At 52.8% G+C, this 13,433-nt stretch overlaps 8 protein-coding genes across 8 annotated transcripts; 5 read left to right on the forward strand and 3 right to left on the reverse strand.

Annotated features, from left to right (window-relative positions):
• Positions 1-479: 479 nt before the first annotated feature.
• RHO25_004882 (uncharacterized protein) lies at positions 480-1,652 on the forward strand (the record flags this gene model as incomplete). The annotated part of the gene is made up of 1 exon (XM_023595795.2): positions 480-1,652. The coding sequence occupies one exon, from the start codon at positions 480-482 to the stop codon at positions 1,650-1,652; it is 1,173 nt and encodes a 390-aa protein (XP_023456735.1).
• Positions 1,653-2,106: 454 nt separating this feature from the next.
• ATG8 (ubiquitin-like protein atg8) lies at positions 2,107-2,619 on the forward strand (the record flags this gene model as incomplete). Its single annotated transcript, XM_023595796.2, has 3 exons — positions 2,107-2,196; positions 2,292-2,524; positions 2,583-2,619. The coding sequence occupies 3 exons, from the start codon at positions 2,107-2,109 to the stop codon at positions 2,617-2,619; spliced, it is 360 nt and encodes a 119-aa protein (XP_023456734.1).
• Positions 2,620-3,336: 717 nt separating this feature from the next.
• RHO25_004884 (uncharacterized protein) lies at positions 3,337-3,597 on the forward strand (the record flags this gene model as incomplete). The annotated part of the gene is made up of 2 exons (XM_023595797.2): positions 3,337-3,362; positions 3,423-3,597. The coding sequence occupies 2 exons, from the start codon at positions 3,337-3,339 to the stop codon at positions 3,595-3,597; spliced, it is 201 nt and encodes a 66-aa protein (XP_023456733.1).
• A 2,328-nt stretch (positions 3,598-5,925) lies between these two features.
• Positions 5,926-7,923, forward strand: RHO25_004885 (uncharacterized protein; the record flags this gene model as incomplete). Its single annotated transcript, XM_023595798.2, has 1 exon — positions 5,926-7,923. The coding sequence occupies one exon, from the start codon at positions 5,926-5,928 to the stop codon at positions 7,921-7,923; it is 1,998 nt and encodes a 665-aa protein (XP_023456996.1).
• Positions 7,924-8,176: 253 nt separating this feature from the next.
• RHO25_004886 (uncharacterized protein) lies at positions 8,177-8,758 on the reverse strand (the record flags this gene model as incomplete). Its single annotated transcript, XM_023595799.2, has 1 exon — positions 8,177-8,758. One exon carries the CDS (start codon positions 8,756-8,758, stop codon positions 8,177-8,179), a length of 582 nt encoding a protein of 193 aa, XP_023456995.1.
• Positions 8,759-9,363: 605 nt separating this feature from the next.
• Positions 9,364-10,806, reverse strand: RHO25_004887 (uncharacterized protein; the record flags this gene model as incomplete). The annotated part of the gene is made up of 1 exon (XM_023595800.2): positions 9,364-10,806. The coding sequence occupies one exon, from the start codon at positions 10,804-10,806 to the stop codon at positions 9,364-9,366; it is 1,443 nt and encodes a 480-aa protein (XP_023456998.1).
• Positions 10,807-11,204: 398 nt separating this feature from the next.
• On the forward strand, positions 11,205-11,813 carry RHO25_004888 (uncharacterized protein; the record flags this gene model as incomplete). The annotated part of the gene is made up of 4 exons (XM_023595801.2): positions 11,205-11,364; positions 11,425-11,525; positions 11,648-11,700; positions 11,780-11,813. 4 exons carry the CDS (start codon positions 11,205-11,207, stop codon positions 11,811-11,813), a joined length of 348 nt encoding a protein of 115 aa, XP_023456997.1.
• A 123-nt stretch (positions 11,814-11,936) lies between these two features.
• Positions 11,937-12,941, reverse strand: RHO25_004889 (uncharacterized protein; the record flags this gene model as incomplete). The annotated part of the gene is made up of 1 exon (XM_023595802.2): positions 11,937-12,941. The coding sequence occupies one exon, from the start codon at positions 12,939-12,941 to the stop codon at positions 11,937-11,939; it is 1,005 nt and encodes a 334-aa protein (XP_023456992.2).
• Positions 12,942-13,433: the final 492 nt, after the last annotated feature.

Below are 13,433 nucleotides of genomic sequence, written 5' to 3' on the forward strand. Positions count from 1 at the left end.
TATTCCAACCACATCAACCCTGCTCGCATCGCCGTTACTCGTCGTTCTATCCGGCACACGACTCGCTGGAAAGCATATCAGCACGGTACATGGTGTGCAGCGCGTTTTGGCGCGCGACAAGTGTGGAGCAAAATTCCCCGAGAAGGGATCATCTTTGCATGTTGTTTCCTTCCGAGTGCCTATATAGCAAGTGCGATGCGACATGCTTGCTATGTCGAGAGGAAGATGACCCGGCACGGGAATAAGGTCGGATGCACGTACACAACGCTCGATATTTGATTCGAGTCAGAATCAATTCTGTTGACGGCCATGTGGCGCCAGTCTGCCGTTTCCAGCGCCGAAGTGCAACGCGCTCTTCACGTGCCGTCGCAAAACTAGCCTCGGCACGTGCTGGCGCTGTGTTGGTCTGACGCTGTGAACTCCTCTTCCTGTCCATTCGACGTATTGCTCGCTCACGTCCGGAGCATGATCCTGCGAGCATGAGCGGCGCCATGGAGAGCCTCAAGCACGCAGCCGAGCAGACCAAAGTGGTCGTCAGCCTACCGACGAAATGGATCAACATGTACGGCGACTTCATCACCAAGAACGCGGGCGCAGTTGGACAGGTCGAAGGCGCGCTGCGTTCGTTGACATATCTCGCTCCCGGAGGCATGCGCATGTCGGATGTTGGAACAGAGGGCCTGAACTCGGGCGTGCAACTACTTTCGCTATACCACGATAATCTGCTTTCGCGTGCGCTGGCGCATTCCCTTCGAACACAACCGCGACACCAGAGTCCACACAATCGCTACACCAGATTCTACTGCCAAAAGAGCCCAACATACCGAAGAACGGCGACTACTTTGACAGTGGTACAATATACGGAATTGCTGCTGGAGATGATGGCGAAGAGGAAGGGTGAAAAGGCGAGATGGAGACTCGTGGTGTTCTTGGAGGCTATCAAGGCAGTGTGCAGATTGATCATGATGCGCTTGACAAACTCAAGACCGCTACTTAATCCACCTCTGCCCGAAAGAGAAGTCGTCGAGGAGAAGCCAGCGCATGAAGAAGAGGAGCTTGCGACTCCACCTTCAGAGCCCTCAGAGCCAGGCAGCGAACAATGGACGATGCCGCGGACCTCGCTGACCCTGCCGCCACTGCCGGATTCTAGCGACATCTCATCTTACTTGCTTTCCAAGGTACTCACGGCCGACGACATCAAGCCACCCAAACAACTCGTCCATCGAACATCAGGGTTTGGCGAGATAGCCGAAGTCTTGTTCATCTTGCGACCCGTTATATACGCCACGGCGATGGCATACTGGAGCCAACGAGATGATGGACGATCGAGTGCGGATTGGAGGCCATGGCTGCTGGGATTGAGCATCGAGTACGGCGCACGTTCACTCGCGAAACGCGACCTCGACAACAGGCGACCCGGTGGTGTGGCGCGTGGTCTGACGCAGCTGGAGCGAGAGGAGATGAAAAAGCGAGGCTGGTCACTGGCATGGTGGACGATGCGTGGCGCCTTCTACGAGAACATTACCCGGACGTTCATCCAAGGCACGGCGAACAAGCTGAAAGGCAAGCCGATCTTGGACATGGTCGGGAACTTCATCGAAGACTACGAGTTTCTCTGGGACCAGTACTACTTCCCAACAGCAACTCTGTGAGGGATGTCACATTTCATTGCTGTAGTTTGCTTTTGAGCGGGCGTCTATCATGCGGTTTGTCACGCAAAGGAGGGGCATTATGAACGATTCATTTGATACCTATGTAGTTTGTACGATCACAACGCGGTTCAACTTCTTTGTGCTTCGCGTCCAACATTCTTTGTGCCATTTCGTCACGTCGGCCTTTGACTGATCTCGGCATGAACTCCTGCTTGACAGCGTGTGACGGAATGAATCAGCATCGTGACTGTGACTCTGCGGTTCACGTTCACATGATCAGCGGAAGCGTCCGTCAGCCAGCGGGGCGCAACTTGAGCTCGACTTGACACCGCCGTTGCCTGGTCTTCCTCTCCCGAACACTCACCACCACGAACCTCGCACCACGCTCTCCACGTCCGTCCTACTTCGAGACATCTACCACAACAGCACCGCAAACTCCACCACAACCGCCGCCATGCGCTCCAAGTTCAAGGACGAGCACCCCTTCGAGAAGCGCAAGGCCGAAGCTGAGCGCATCCGCCAGAAGTACGCCGACAGAATCCCAGTGAGTGCCACCTCGGAATGCAAAGACGACGACACGCGCAACAGCGACATCGAACCGCGCATCCTGCGAGCAACCGTGCTAACGAGAACGGACAGGTCATCTGCGAGAAGGTCGAGAAGTCGGACATCGCTACCATCGACAAGAAGAAGTATCTCGTACCAGCCGATCTCACTGTCGGCCAGTTCGTGTACGTGATCCGCAAGCGCATCAAGCTCAGCCCAGAGAAGGCCATCTTCATCTTCGTGGACGAGGTGCTGCCACCAACCGCCGCGCTCATGAGCTCCATCTACGAGGAACACAAGGACGAGGATGGCTTCCTCTACATCACGTATGTGTCTTTCTCTGTGCTCGGACACTATGCGACGGTTTTGCTAACCCACGTGCAGGTACTCGGGCGAGAACACATTCGGTGAGCTCGCATAAGCAGTTGCCGCCTCATCACCTACAATCACGACACACTCGCCACGAAGCTACTACGTTTACGACAACACTCAGCCACGTCCCCTATGCCCATGACTGGAAGATTCTCTTTGGGAGAGGGCGTTATTGGGAGGCGATTCTGCTAGGACATCAATGAACACAACACGATATGGATAAGAAGCGGCAGAGCATACGCCTCAGCAGGTTGGCAGGCATGACCACAGGGCTCTGGAAGCTGCGGCATAATTCACGGACGCTTCTGGTCTTAACAGATGTCACTGAGCTTGGCTTCAACATAGCATAGCTGAGAATAACAGTCCGTAGCCCTGCCATACCATAGCCGCTTCTGCTTAGCAACGCTCCCTCGGCACTTAGCATGACGTGATCGATGCTGCTGTGCACATCAGGTGACAGCAAGGGTTGCGATATCAGCATCAGCATGTGACATCTGACTTGCGCATGGTAGAGTGGCTCACACCTGCCATCAGTCATCGCATATCCCACGCGCCTTGTTCGCTCACCGCCGCAGAGCAGCTGACCATCCTCTGATAGGCGGGGAAGCACGCAGCACGCGATCCCAAGTGCGTCATGATCCTCGTCGCCAGTTAATCTAATCTAGGCGCCGAACAGTCGGCCCGAGCTGGCACAACTTCACATGCACGAAAGCTGCTCGCGCTACACGCTTCACCTATTCGACGCGTCTCGTGGGTGAATGAAATTATGTCGACTACGTACCTCATCTCCAAGTATGCGAATTGTTGGGTGCTGCTGATATTTGTGGGGAGCTAGTGCTGATCATTGCACAGAGCGATTGACCCCATCTTCGCCGTGAGCGTGGGCATTACGGCCGCTGCTGTTCGCATCAATCGTGAAGAGAAGGAGAAGGGGAGGACGACGCAGCAGACACTCGATGCTCTGAAGAGGAGGACTCAGCTAGTCTTTGGAGGCGCGAAGAAGGAGCAGAGCGGAGACTCGGCTTGAAAACTTGGACAGGAAGAGCAGCATCGGTCAGCAGAAAGGAGGCAGCAACATGGAGTGTTGATTTGGAGATGTCTTCAACTCATGCATCGGTATAGTGTGAAAGAAGCACCAATGATGAAATTCCTCAAGGCTACGGAATGACAAGCAGCAACACATTGCAAAGGCCCCTAGAAGAGCAAGCCTGGAGTTGAAGCCCCCGGTCTGGGCTCTTGAAAGGACAGACGAGTGATTGCTTTGCCGAACGCGAGCATCGAGGTAAAGCCTCGCCCAAGTACACTGAGTGACGTGGTAGAGAGAAGGCTATCTAAAGCCATAATCAGCCTCGCACTCCAACGATAGTTGTACGATTCGACAACCACTTATCAAGATTCATGATTGCCAGAGCTTTCTTTCTAGGACTGCCAAGAAAACAAGCACAATCTCCGCACTCTCATCGGTAGAAGAAATCCCTCCAGCCCGTGGAGAATCTAGAAAGCCTCTCACGCCAATGCATATCAGCTGGTGAGTGCTTGAAACCAACACAGCCGTTCGGACACTCGCCCTTCTCGCGAATGTCTTTGCCTCTGGTATCCTTTTGCCAGACCATTTCGTGGCCCTTGCCGACTTGGGGACGATCGGCGTAGCTGCAACGAAACGTGAGATACTTCTTTTTGCATCCTGGATTGGATCAGCGACCGCGAGAACTCGACACAGCACACTTGTATACTTACCGCAGTCCCATCGACGGTATCGATAGAAACACATCTTGCTGCAGCAGCCCCTTCGATCGGTCTTGGTGCGTGTCCGCGAGGGAAGGTATGTATATGTCCCAGGGGTTTGTCGCAGTGCTGTTGGTAAGAATTGAAGAAAATGCTAAGCTCCAGGGATATCGATTGTGGCTCGAGTCCCGGCTGATTATCGTGGCTGTACAAACGCTCGCATATGATGGAATCGCCCCATATTGGGTGAATAAGTGAGTAGATCGTTGAATGGGCTGGCCGGCCAACCCGATCCATCCCGAAAGAAACATGACACATGCAAGAATCCCGTTTGTTACAAAATCACAAGGTTGCTGAAAGTCTCCAAAGCCGCGACGTTTCGACAGCAGGTCAACGCCAGAACAGCTTGTGCCATCCCTCCGATCGGATCACAATACTCGTCTTCCAATCCGGCTTCGTCCACGCGTCATACTTCCAGTTGTGGCAATTGTTCGGACAAGGGTCATCACACTCGATATCTTTCTTCTTTGGGTCTTTGCGGTGTGTCCAAGCGTGGCCCTTGCCGACTTGTGGCTGATCTGCGTAACTGCAGCGCCAGGTGAGGAATTTCTCCCGGCATCCGCACGGGAAGTTCCGGTAGCGATAATAGCACATGATGGAGTGAGTTGTGAATAAAATCCTGTTGGGAGTGGTGTGCGTTGCGTTGGGATCCACTGTTGTGGCTGTCAGTGGTTGGGGCGGTGACTCAGTTCTACTGGTTTAAAGGCAGGCGAGAGCAGGTGTTTGCTCGGTGGCAGGTGTCACTGGTCACATGAGCTGGCAATGTGTTGCCATGACAGGTAGCATAATGGTATGCTGCAGCAGGCTTGTCGGCGTGAGGCAAGAAGTGAGAGCACGGCGGCAACGCTACCGCGGGTACATGTAGCAAGGAATAATTCCTGCCCGCATCATGAGCACAGGATCCCAAATCGGAGCGGAGATATTCTTTCATACAGGACTGGCTATCTGACATGCCGAACTTCGTGGTTGCAGTGCAGGCGCGATTGTGCATCAGAGTAGGTGTAGAACATTCAGGGAGAACGGCCAGCCTCTTCGCAGTCGGATCCGCGTCGTCTAACAGTACGTTGAAAGTTTTGTAAGGCGTTCATGAGCATTCGCAGATTTCGTTCAAATCATCAATTGTACGCTGCCGGCCACTGCGCCCCAGCATGCACGGTCTGGTCGTTTTCTGATGCTTGCTGACGAAATGGTAGTCGTGAGTGATGAGCTGAGAGGGATGAGACACACAAGCTCAAAGGATGTGCCGTCGCTCACGGTAAATGCTGAATGAACACACATCTTGACATTTTCTGAATGTGTTGCTGAAGGTGAGGTCTGCAGAAGTCCCGAAGTGCTTGGCGAGACGATCCAGCAGCAGGCAAGACCCTGATTCAACACGTCCTTCAGGTTGCTGACGCGCGGGCAGTCCCCTTCGCGACAACTTTTGTACCAACGCCCGACTGTGGCAGCATTGGATCTCCAGACGCAGTGATTTCACTGTCTATCCGCCGAGCTGGCGCTCACTTCCTAAGCGTGGGGCCACCGCCCTGCGCCGGTACCACCATTCCCACTACCGCCGGTCCACCCCAGGATGCTATGCCAATGCCCCAAACTCACGCCCCTCCAGACCCGTCTCGTTGCCTCTCTGGGCGCACTTGCGCTCATTGTGCTGGTCTACTGGTCACTGTCGAATCCGCACTTCGCATACGCCGCTGAGTTGGCATATGATGGGACCGGGCAGCTGAGGGGCGGCGAAGACCACAACTGGCATCGGATACGAGAGTCGGAAAATGAAGACGGCATCAATGAGGGTGAAGAGCGAGCGACTGGCAAGAAGGGTGCGTCGACACTAGCCAAGAGACAAAGTGCAGAGGCAGCGCAGATCAGCGGCAACAACATTGGCACGCCTTACAATGTATACCCAGGCAACACGACTATCTTTTTGTACCCCAACCGCTTTCTGGCGGCCAATCGCACTGAGAAAGGACCTGGGCTTCCAAATGACTTGACTGGAAAGCGGGATGTCCATTCACAGCACGCGGAGCTGCGCAAGCGACAAGACAGCAATACGGACCGGACTATCTATATCTCTGCAAACGTGTGCTCGCAACCAACGAATAATACAGAGGTCGCCTCTCTGTCCCCAGGTCAGCTTACACTTTATGTGTCCACCACCTCTGAGAACCAGGCTCCCGGACCGGGCGGGCGCAACAACACGCAGACCGTTCATCCTTTTAGAGGTGGATTTGTGAACGCATCCGTGCCCAATGCCAGCGGCGACTGGTACATGGCCGTGCATGCTCCCGGTCTGCCAGAAGGTTTTACTGGCTTCTGGAACCTCGAGTTGGCAGTCTCCATTGACGACTACTTCCATGCTGCTGAGTTCAACGATCCATTCTTATACCAGGTCGATACGGACATCAACTCCGCACTCTTGGTCACGGACAACCTGACGCAAGCTGCGCCCGATGACCCTGTCTATCAAGAGTGGCTAGATCTAGCAGCGCCGTTCAGTCTGTTCGTCAGCAATAAAAATCTTACCGGCTTGGTCGGGATGGAGAACTCATATTGCGGCCTGCAAAACTTCATACGCGCCAACAAACAGCTGAAGGCTGATCAGAACGATTTGTCAGGCAATGAGACGAACATATCCATGGGTATGATCACGCGCGGTCTGGGACGCAAGCCAAAGGAACAGTTCTATGTCGACAATCTCAATGGTTCGAGTGAATACAATGCGTACCTTGCCCTTGACGGCAATTCAACGGCATCTGGCGACGGCGTTGTAGGTGGTGGCGGCAAGGTCTGGAAAGCTGTTCCGTTCAGGACGAAGACGGATGGCAATTGTCAACTGCTCTTCAACTTGACGTTCTGCGACGAAGTGGCGTACGCCGTTCCTGCGAACCCAAATAATCCCGATGTCGGGACGTTCGAAGCCCTGCAGGAATTTTACGAAAACTATACTCTGAAGTGGTATGCGCCTTTCAACTACACCTTGGCGCAAATCCCGTGCAATACGACTTCTGAGTCCAAATACTCACTGGCCAAAGGCTGCGATGACTGTGCAGCAGCGTACAAAGAGTGGCTGTGCGCTGTTTCCATACCTCGATGCGAGGACTTCTCGAACATGGCGGATCACTTGCAAATACGTAATGTTGGACAACCTTTCTACAACAACAATTCGATGCTCAGCGACACGAAGCTGAACGAGAATTATATTAATATGGAAGACGCCCCTACAGTTGATGGCACCATCGCTTTTGATCAGACCCTCATTTCGAGCTTCGCCACCAATCAGTCGCGAAATTCCGCAATCGATGAAACCATCAAACCCGGGCCGTACAAAGAGGTGCTGCCCTGCGAGGACCTGTGCTACAGCCTGATGCAAAGCTGCCCTGCATCCATGCAATTCGCTTGTCCCTATCCTGGCCGAGGGCTGGAAAGAGGATATGGGAAACGAACTGGTGACTTGACTTGCAGCTATCTGGGTGCAGTCTATTACTTGGGTGACGGAACGAACGTGCAACTATCCTTGATGAGGACAATAGTGGTGGCAGCACTGACGGCATTTGCGATTGCCTTGATATGAGCAACGCTCGCGAATGGACACATGATGAGGAGCGTTTATGATACCCAAGATAGAGATGAGAATGGACATATGATCCGTGCGCATGATACGATCACTGACACGACTTCCAAGTATGATAACCCCGACGCCAATGTGATCCTGGTATCGCCGGCGTGGCTGCCTCTCCGCCACCTTTTCGTGCTCTTCCATATCTTACGTTTCTGTGACTAGTACATGCTACTACAGCTTTCGGTACACAAAGGCTGAAGTGAAATCATATCCCGTGATACACCACAGTCCAAGGCGTGATGCCCGAGCGATATTTTCGTAGGATGGCACAGGGTCGTTCCTCTTCTTCACTAAACGTTTTGTTCCCTTCACCCGCTACCAGGTCGCTGATTCTTGTCTCCCTCTGCCGTGACACCATACCCTCCGCTTCTTCATATCCCTCAGGAAAGAAACTTTTACAACTACTCCATTTTTCGTAGATGTGCCAAAAGTCCCCCGGTGCTTGTAGTAAGAACTGGTTTTTCCCAAAGTACTTAGGCCATAGTTCTCCACGGATTGCTTTGCTGACGTTGAGAATCGAGGGCGGAGTGTAGGAGTATGTGATTAGGATGATCTGGTGCTGGGGGATCGAGAATGTGAGGTTGATGATATGGTCTTGGAGTTCTTGTGGGAGAGATTGGATTTTTAGTGCGAGGAATTCTGAGGATAAGTCGTCTTGGGATGGTCGTCCAGTCTGAGTAGCGGAGCTTGACTCGAGTGATCTGAAGTTCTCGAGGTGAAGTGACTTTTGATATGTCTCTGGTGCGCCATCGATAGGTCTTCTTGGTCTCCTTCCTGGTGTTCTCATTTTGATTGAGATTTTGATGTTTTTTTTTTTCGAAGCTGGTGTTCGATATGGAAAATATGTGGTGCGCGGCACATGTGGGTCAATAGGTTCGAAGTCAACCATTGTTGCACATACTTGTTCGGGCCACGATCCGACAAATAGTAACATTTGCGCTTCAGCTGATCAACGACGAGAGACCGACAGAGACTGACTGCAAGGCTCAGTCCATCTTGGCAAAATTGTATAGTGCGAATCATGTCAGCCATCACTTTTAGTCGTCTTTTGTAAGAAAGGAATACGCCCCCTAGTCGTTGACTGGAACTTTCATTTGTCCCACTCGGGTCTTTTTCGAAGAGGCTGTATACTCTCATCCTCCCGTGGCCTACAGACAAGTCTCCAATTGCGTGAAAGCGGCTGCAGCGCGTGTCGTGACTCGTCAGAATTGCATCTCCCATCGTATGTATACGGTAGCTGCACGTGCAACGCCCCGCCATGAGGTTACATACATCCCATCGCCATGCATACAATCAATGCCCAGTATCGCAAAGGGCAGGACGATCCAAATGTTGATCCTTGTCCAATGAAGTGAACTCGTCATGATCTTACAGTGCAGATACATCGTCTCATCACATCCCCATCATGGACTGCATCTGATTTCCGGCGTAAGCCATCGGCTTGATATCGGGATGTGGCACCGCGTCGAATTTGTGGAAGTCCAACTTATAGTCGCTTCCGATGTTGATGTATGCGCCCTTGTTCTCTGTGGAGTCACAGTACTTTGGCGCCGAGAAGACAGTGATACATCTGCCGTCGTGTTCGACCTCGTAGCCCTCCATGCGGACTTCGTGACTGCGGATGATGGCCTCCAGGCCGTTCTTCTCACAGAAGCGCTTGGTGATATCCGGACCAAATTGCAGTCCAACACCGCGCTTGGATGGTCCACGGCCTGGCGAAGTCTGCGGATCTGTCCACAACATCTCCATCATCAGACCTTCTTGGCCAGGTTGGCGTTGATTGTGTCTGTTCAGTTTTCGAATGTCATCGAGTGTGATCTGATCATCTGAGAACAGGCCGCCGTGAAGAACCAGATACTTGTCTCCGATCAAAGTGGCGAGCGGCAGAGCAGAGAAAGATTCGGAGAAGAGCTTGAACACACGTTCGTTATACTTGTGTTTGCACTCGCCTTCGAATCCGTACATTCGGTTCATGTCGTCCGTTTCGTGGTTGCCACGGTTCAAGAAGAACGACTTGGGATACAGCCACTTGTAGCTGTACAACAAAAGTGCGATCTCTGACGACCAAGATCCTCGATCGACGAAGTCTCCGTTGAAAAGGTAGTGGTGTTTGTCCGAAGGGAAGCCGTTGAGCCTGAAAATTTCGATAAGATCGAAGTACTGACCATGTGTGTCTCCGCAGACTGTCAACTTGACATCGGAATCCACATGTGTCTCTACCATGGTAGGCTCGTTGTACACAATGTCCTTGACTGCGATGATGATCTGGTAGACATACTTCTTGTGAATCTTCTTGCCATCCTTGAAGCGCTGTATCATGTCCTCGATGAACTCTTGTGTCATTTCGTCCTTCAGGCGCACGCCATCGTATGCTTCCTCCACAACCATGTTCTCCAAGTCCAACCCCTCGGCGGCGGACGGGGCGTCTGCGACTTCAATGGCCTTGAGGAACGCATCCCGCTTGACCATTTTGTTGCATGCATCAAACTGCGCTCTTGCGAGCTTATCCCCCGGATTCTTGCGCACAACAATCTTCCAGTCATGTATGGCATCTTGGTGTTTCAGTATGGCGGTATTCGCCACAGCTCTCCGATAGTATGCTTTGACGGACTCTGGGTCGAGCTCTATCGCTTTCGTTGCATCGGCAATCGCGTAGCCGTACGCCTCGAGCTTCAGGTTGGCTTGTGCGCGATTTGTGTAGAAGGCGACCTGCGTACCATCCTTCTCGATAGCCTTGGTGTAGTAGTCGACAGCAGCCGGCCAGTCATGCGCCTTGAATGCTTCATTGCCCTTGTTCTTCAGCGCAACGGCGTCCAGCTCTTCATCCCCCGCCATGATCGTCTGTCTTCCTTCGACTGTGTTCTGTGGAGCGCAGATATTCCAACGCTGATATTCGCGGGTCGCTGTAGAGACTGACTGTGCGGATCGCAGGATGCCGAGGAGTGTTGCTGGATGGTGATCATGACGAGATGGGCTAGACACATGGGTAGAAGATTCCACCGCCAAGGCGCTCGGAGCGGAGTCAGCACCGACCCCTGCAAGACCATATGCGGGTTGCACTTATGCAGGCATGCTGGCAACATTTCCGTTCACGCTCAACTTCAATACATCAACAACTCAGTTACCAACAACGACACAAGAGTTACAACCCACACAAGAATTATAGCACCAGACGAGCACAAAATACAAATTCTGTCAACGATCAGAACTCTGCGCCACGGGCTGAAGTCGAAATGTCGGGCGTCCCTCGTGGGCTTCGCGCTTGCTTGGTCTGCGCGTTCGTACAACCCTATACCAAGTGGAGTCGATCTGGCTGTCCCAACTGCGAAGACTTCCTCGAGATGAAGAACAGCAGCGATACGATTGGCGACTGCACTTCTGAGGTGTTCGAAGGTGAGCCTCACGGCAGGTGAGCCGACCATGTCGGCAAATTTGGCTGACCAACCTTTGAAGGTCTTGTGACAGTGAATGACACGAGCACGGGCTGGGTGAGCAGGTGGCTGCGCATTTCAGGATTTGTGCCAGGCGTGTATGCGACGAAGGTGAACGGAGTGGTAAGTCGATTATGCTATCATGCAGCTCCTGGAGGACTATCACTCCAACTATTCACATGGCATTGAGGAGCAGCAACGTTCAGATGGGCGTCGAGCAGAGTTTGTACTGATACGTGCCACAGTTGCCGGAAGAGTACGTTGCGGCTGCAGAGAACGCCGGCATTCAGTACATACCGTAAGTTCCATTTCGGTCCCTAGCAATAAGAATCTCCATCTGGCAGCCGCAGCGAGCAAGCTGACTGAGTACCTCACAGGCGAGACGGCAGTGGCAACGAGGACGACGTATAGTCTACGAACCAGCCCAAAAGTCCTAGTATCCAATCAGAATGTAACGTATTGAAAGTGGAAAATATCGAAACACGGCTCCTCCCCCAGACGGCATGGCCGAGGGGTAACAGATGAATTCGATGGTTATATCGAGGCTAGAGCGTTTGGACTTTCCGTCAACTGCCACAGCAGCTCATAAAAGCCATACGAGCCCGCAACGAGTAGCATGTAGTAGACTATTGTCCACTGAATCCCAATATTGCGCACATTCTGCGGCTGGTGAATGCTCGACAACTTCACCTCATTCGCACCATCATCCCGCTTTCCCTGCGCAACATCGGGTGTCACTTCGTATCCCTCGTATTCCACTTGTCCCACTCTACCCATCATTCTTGGGAATCCCATAAAATTGCAGAAGGTATGCGCCGTGACTGCCGCGAATACGTTGCCAGTGCGCAGATACACAAATGCAACAAAGAAGCCGAAGATCGTCGTATATGTCAGCTGAAACAAACTGCGCACAAGTCCTATCAGGATGACCTGTCCCAGTGGTGCATTCCCATTTCGGACGAACTCAATCAGGTGATGAACATGAGCCGCTCCAAAGATGAGAGGTGTCGTGAATATGATTCGTTGCGGCGACACCTTAGCCAGGAGGTACAGTGATATGACCAGCGATCTGAACACCCATTCTTCGGCCCATGGCGCCACGACATTGTTCCTTAGACCTCGCAGATCGGTGAAGAACTTTTCTCTGAAGGTCGCGAGGTTCCATAGTCTCCATCCAGAATCGACGAGGATGGTTTCGTACAAGGGTCCTATGAAGAGAACCGATAGCAACGCTAGTGTCCTGGCGCAATCGAGAAAGTCTACCGGCCAGACACCAAGCAGGCGGAGGACGTCTCGTGGTGTTGCATGGCCCCGAGACACCAGAACGTAGACGGCAATAACGGTCGAGGCAATACAAGTCAGGCCAACTGCCCGAATTCGTGCTTTGATGACAGCTGGGGCATCTCGTGAGGCTAGTGGTGTGGCGCGGAGTGTTGGGCTGAGGTAGAATGGCGCGATGAAGATTGCAGTAAAGAGCAAGCCACAGAGCAGGGCTGTTCGCTCGGAGATGGCAGGCGGCGCTTCTGTAAACCAGGCCATGTTAGTTGATGATCGAGTGAAGAGTGGGTGGTGCCAAGGCATGGAAAGTCAAATGCAGAAACTTGATATTGTTCTACAAGCAGGGGTGTATCGACTTGCCGTGTGGCCCGAAATAGTAGTCTTTCATGCGCCCGAGTAGATGGTAGCCGCCTTGCAAGGCCTTGCCCACTTTCGTTGGTGGAGGAGGCATCTTGCGGGTGGTGGTTTGATGGTCTCGCTGTTCAGAGGTCCCTGGTTTTGCGCAGTGTGATCGTGGCCTCCACCGGCTTTCATTTCTAATCGCAACGTCTTTCGTCCAGTCTCGGCAACCGCTGCGTCAGCCAATACTGCTGCTGCTGCCACGTCCACTACTGCAGCAGCGCCCACCGCTGCAAGTATGAGTTGTCCGTACACTAGTAGAACTGCAGGATAGGGATGCAGGAAATTGACAGTCGTCACTTAAGGTTAAGAGCTTGCATAAGCGCAGAGCGCGAGGAACCGCGACGCGAGCTC

This window comes from Cercospora beticola, chromosome 3 (genome assembly GCF_033473495.1).
Source record: "Cercospora beticola chromosome 3, complete sequence".
Taxonomy (NCBI): Eukaryota; Fungi; Ascomycota; class Dothideomycetes; order Mycosphaerellales; family Mycosphaerellaceae; genus Cercospora; species Cercospora beticola.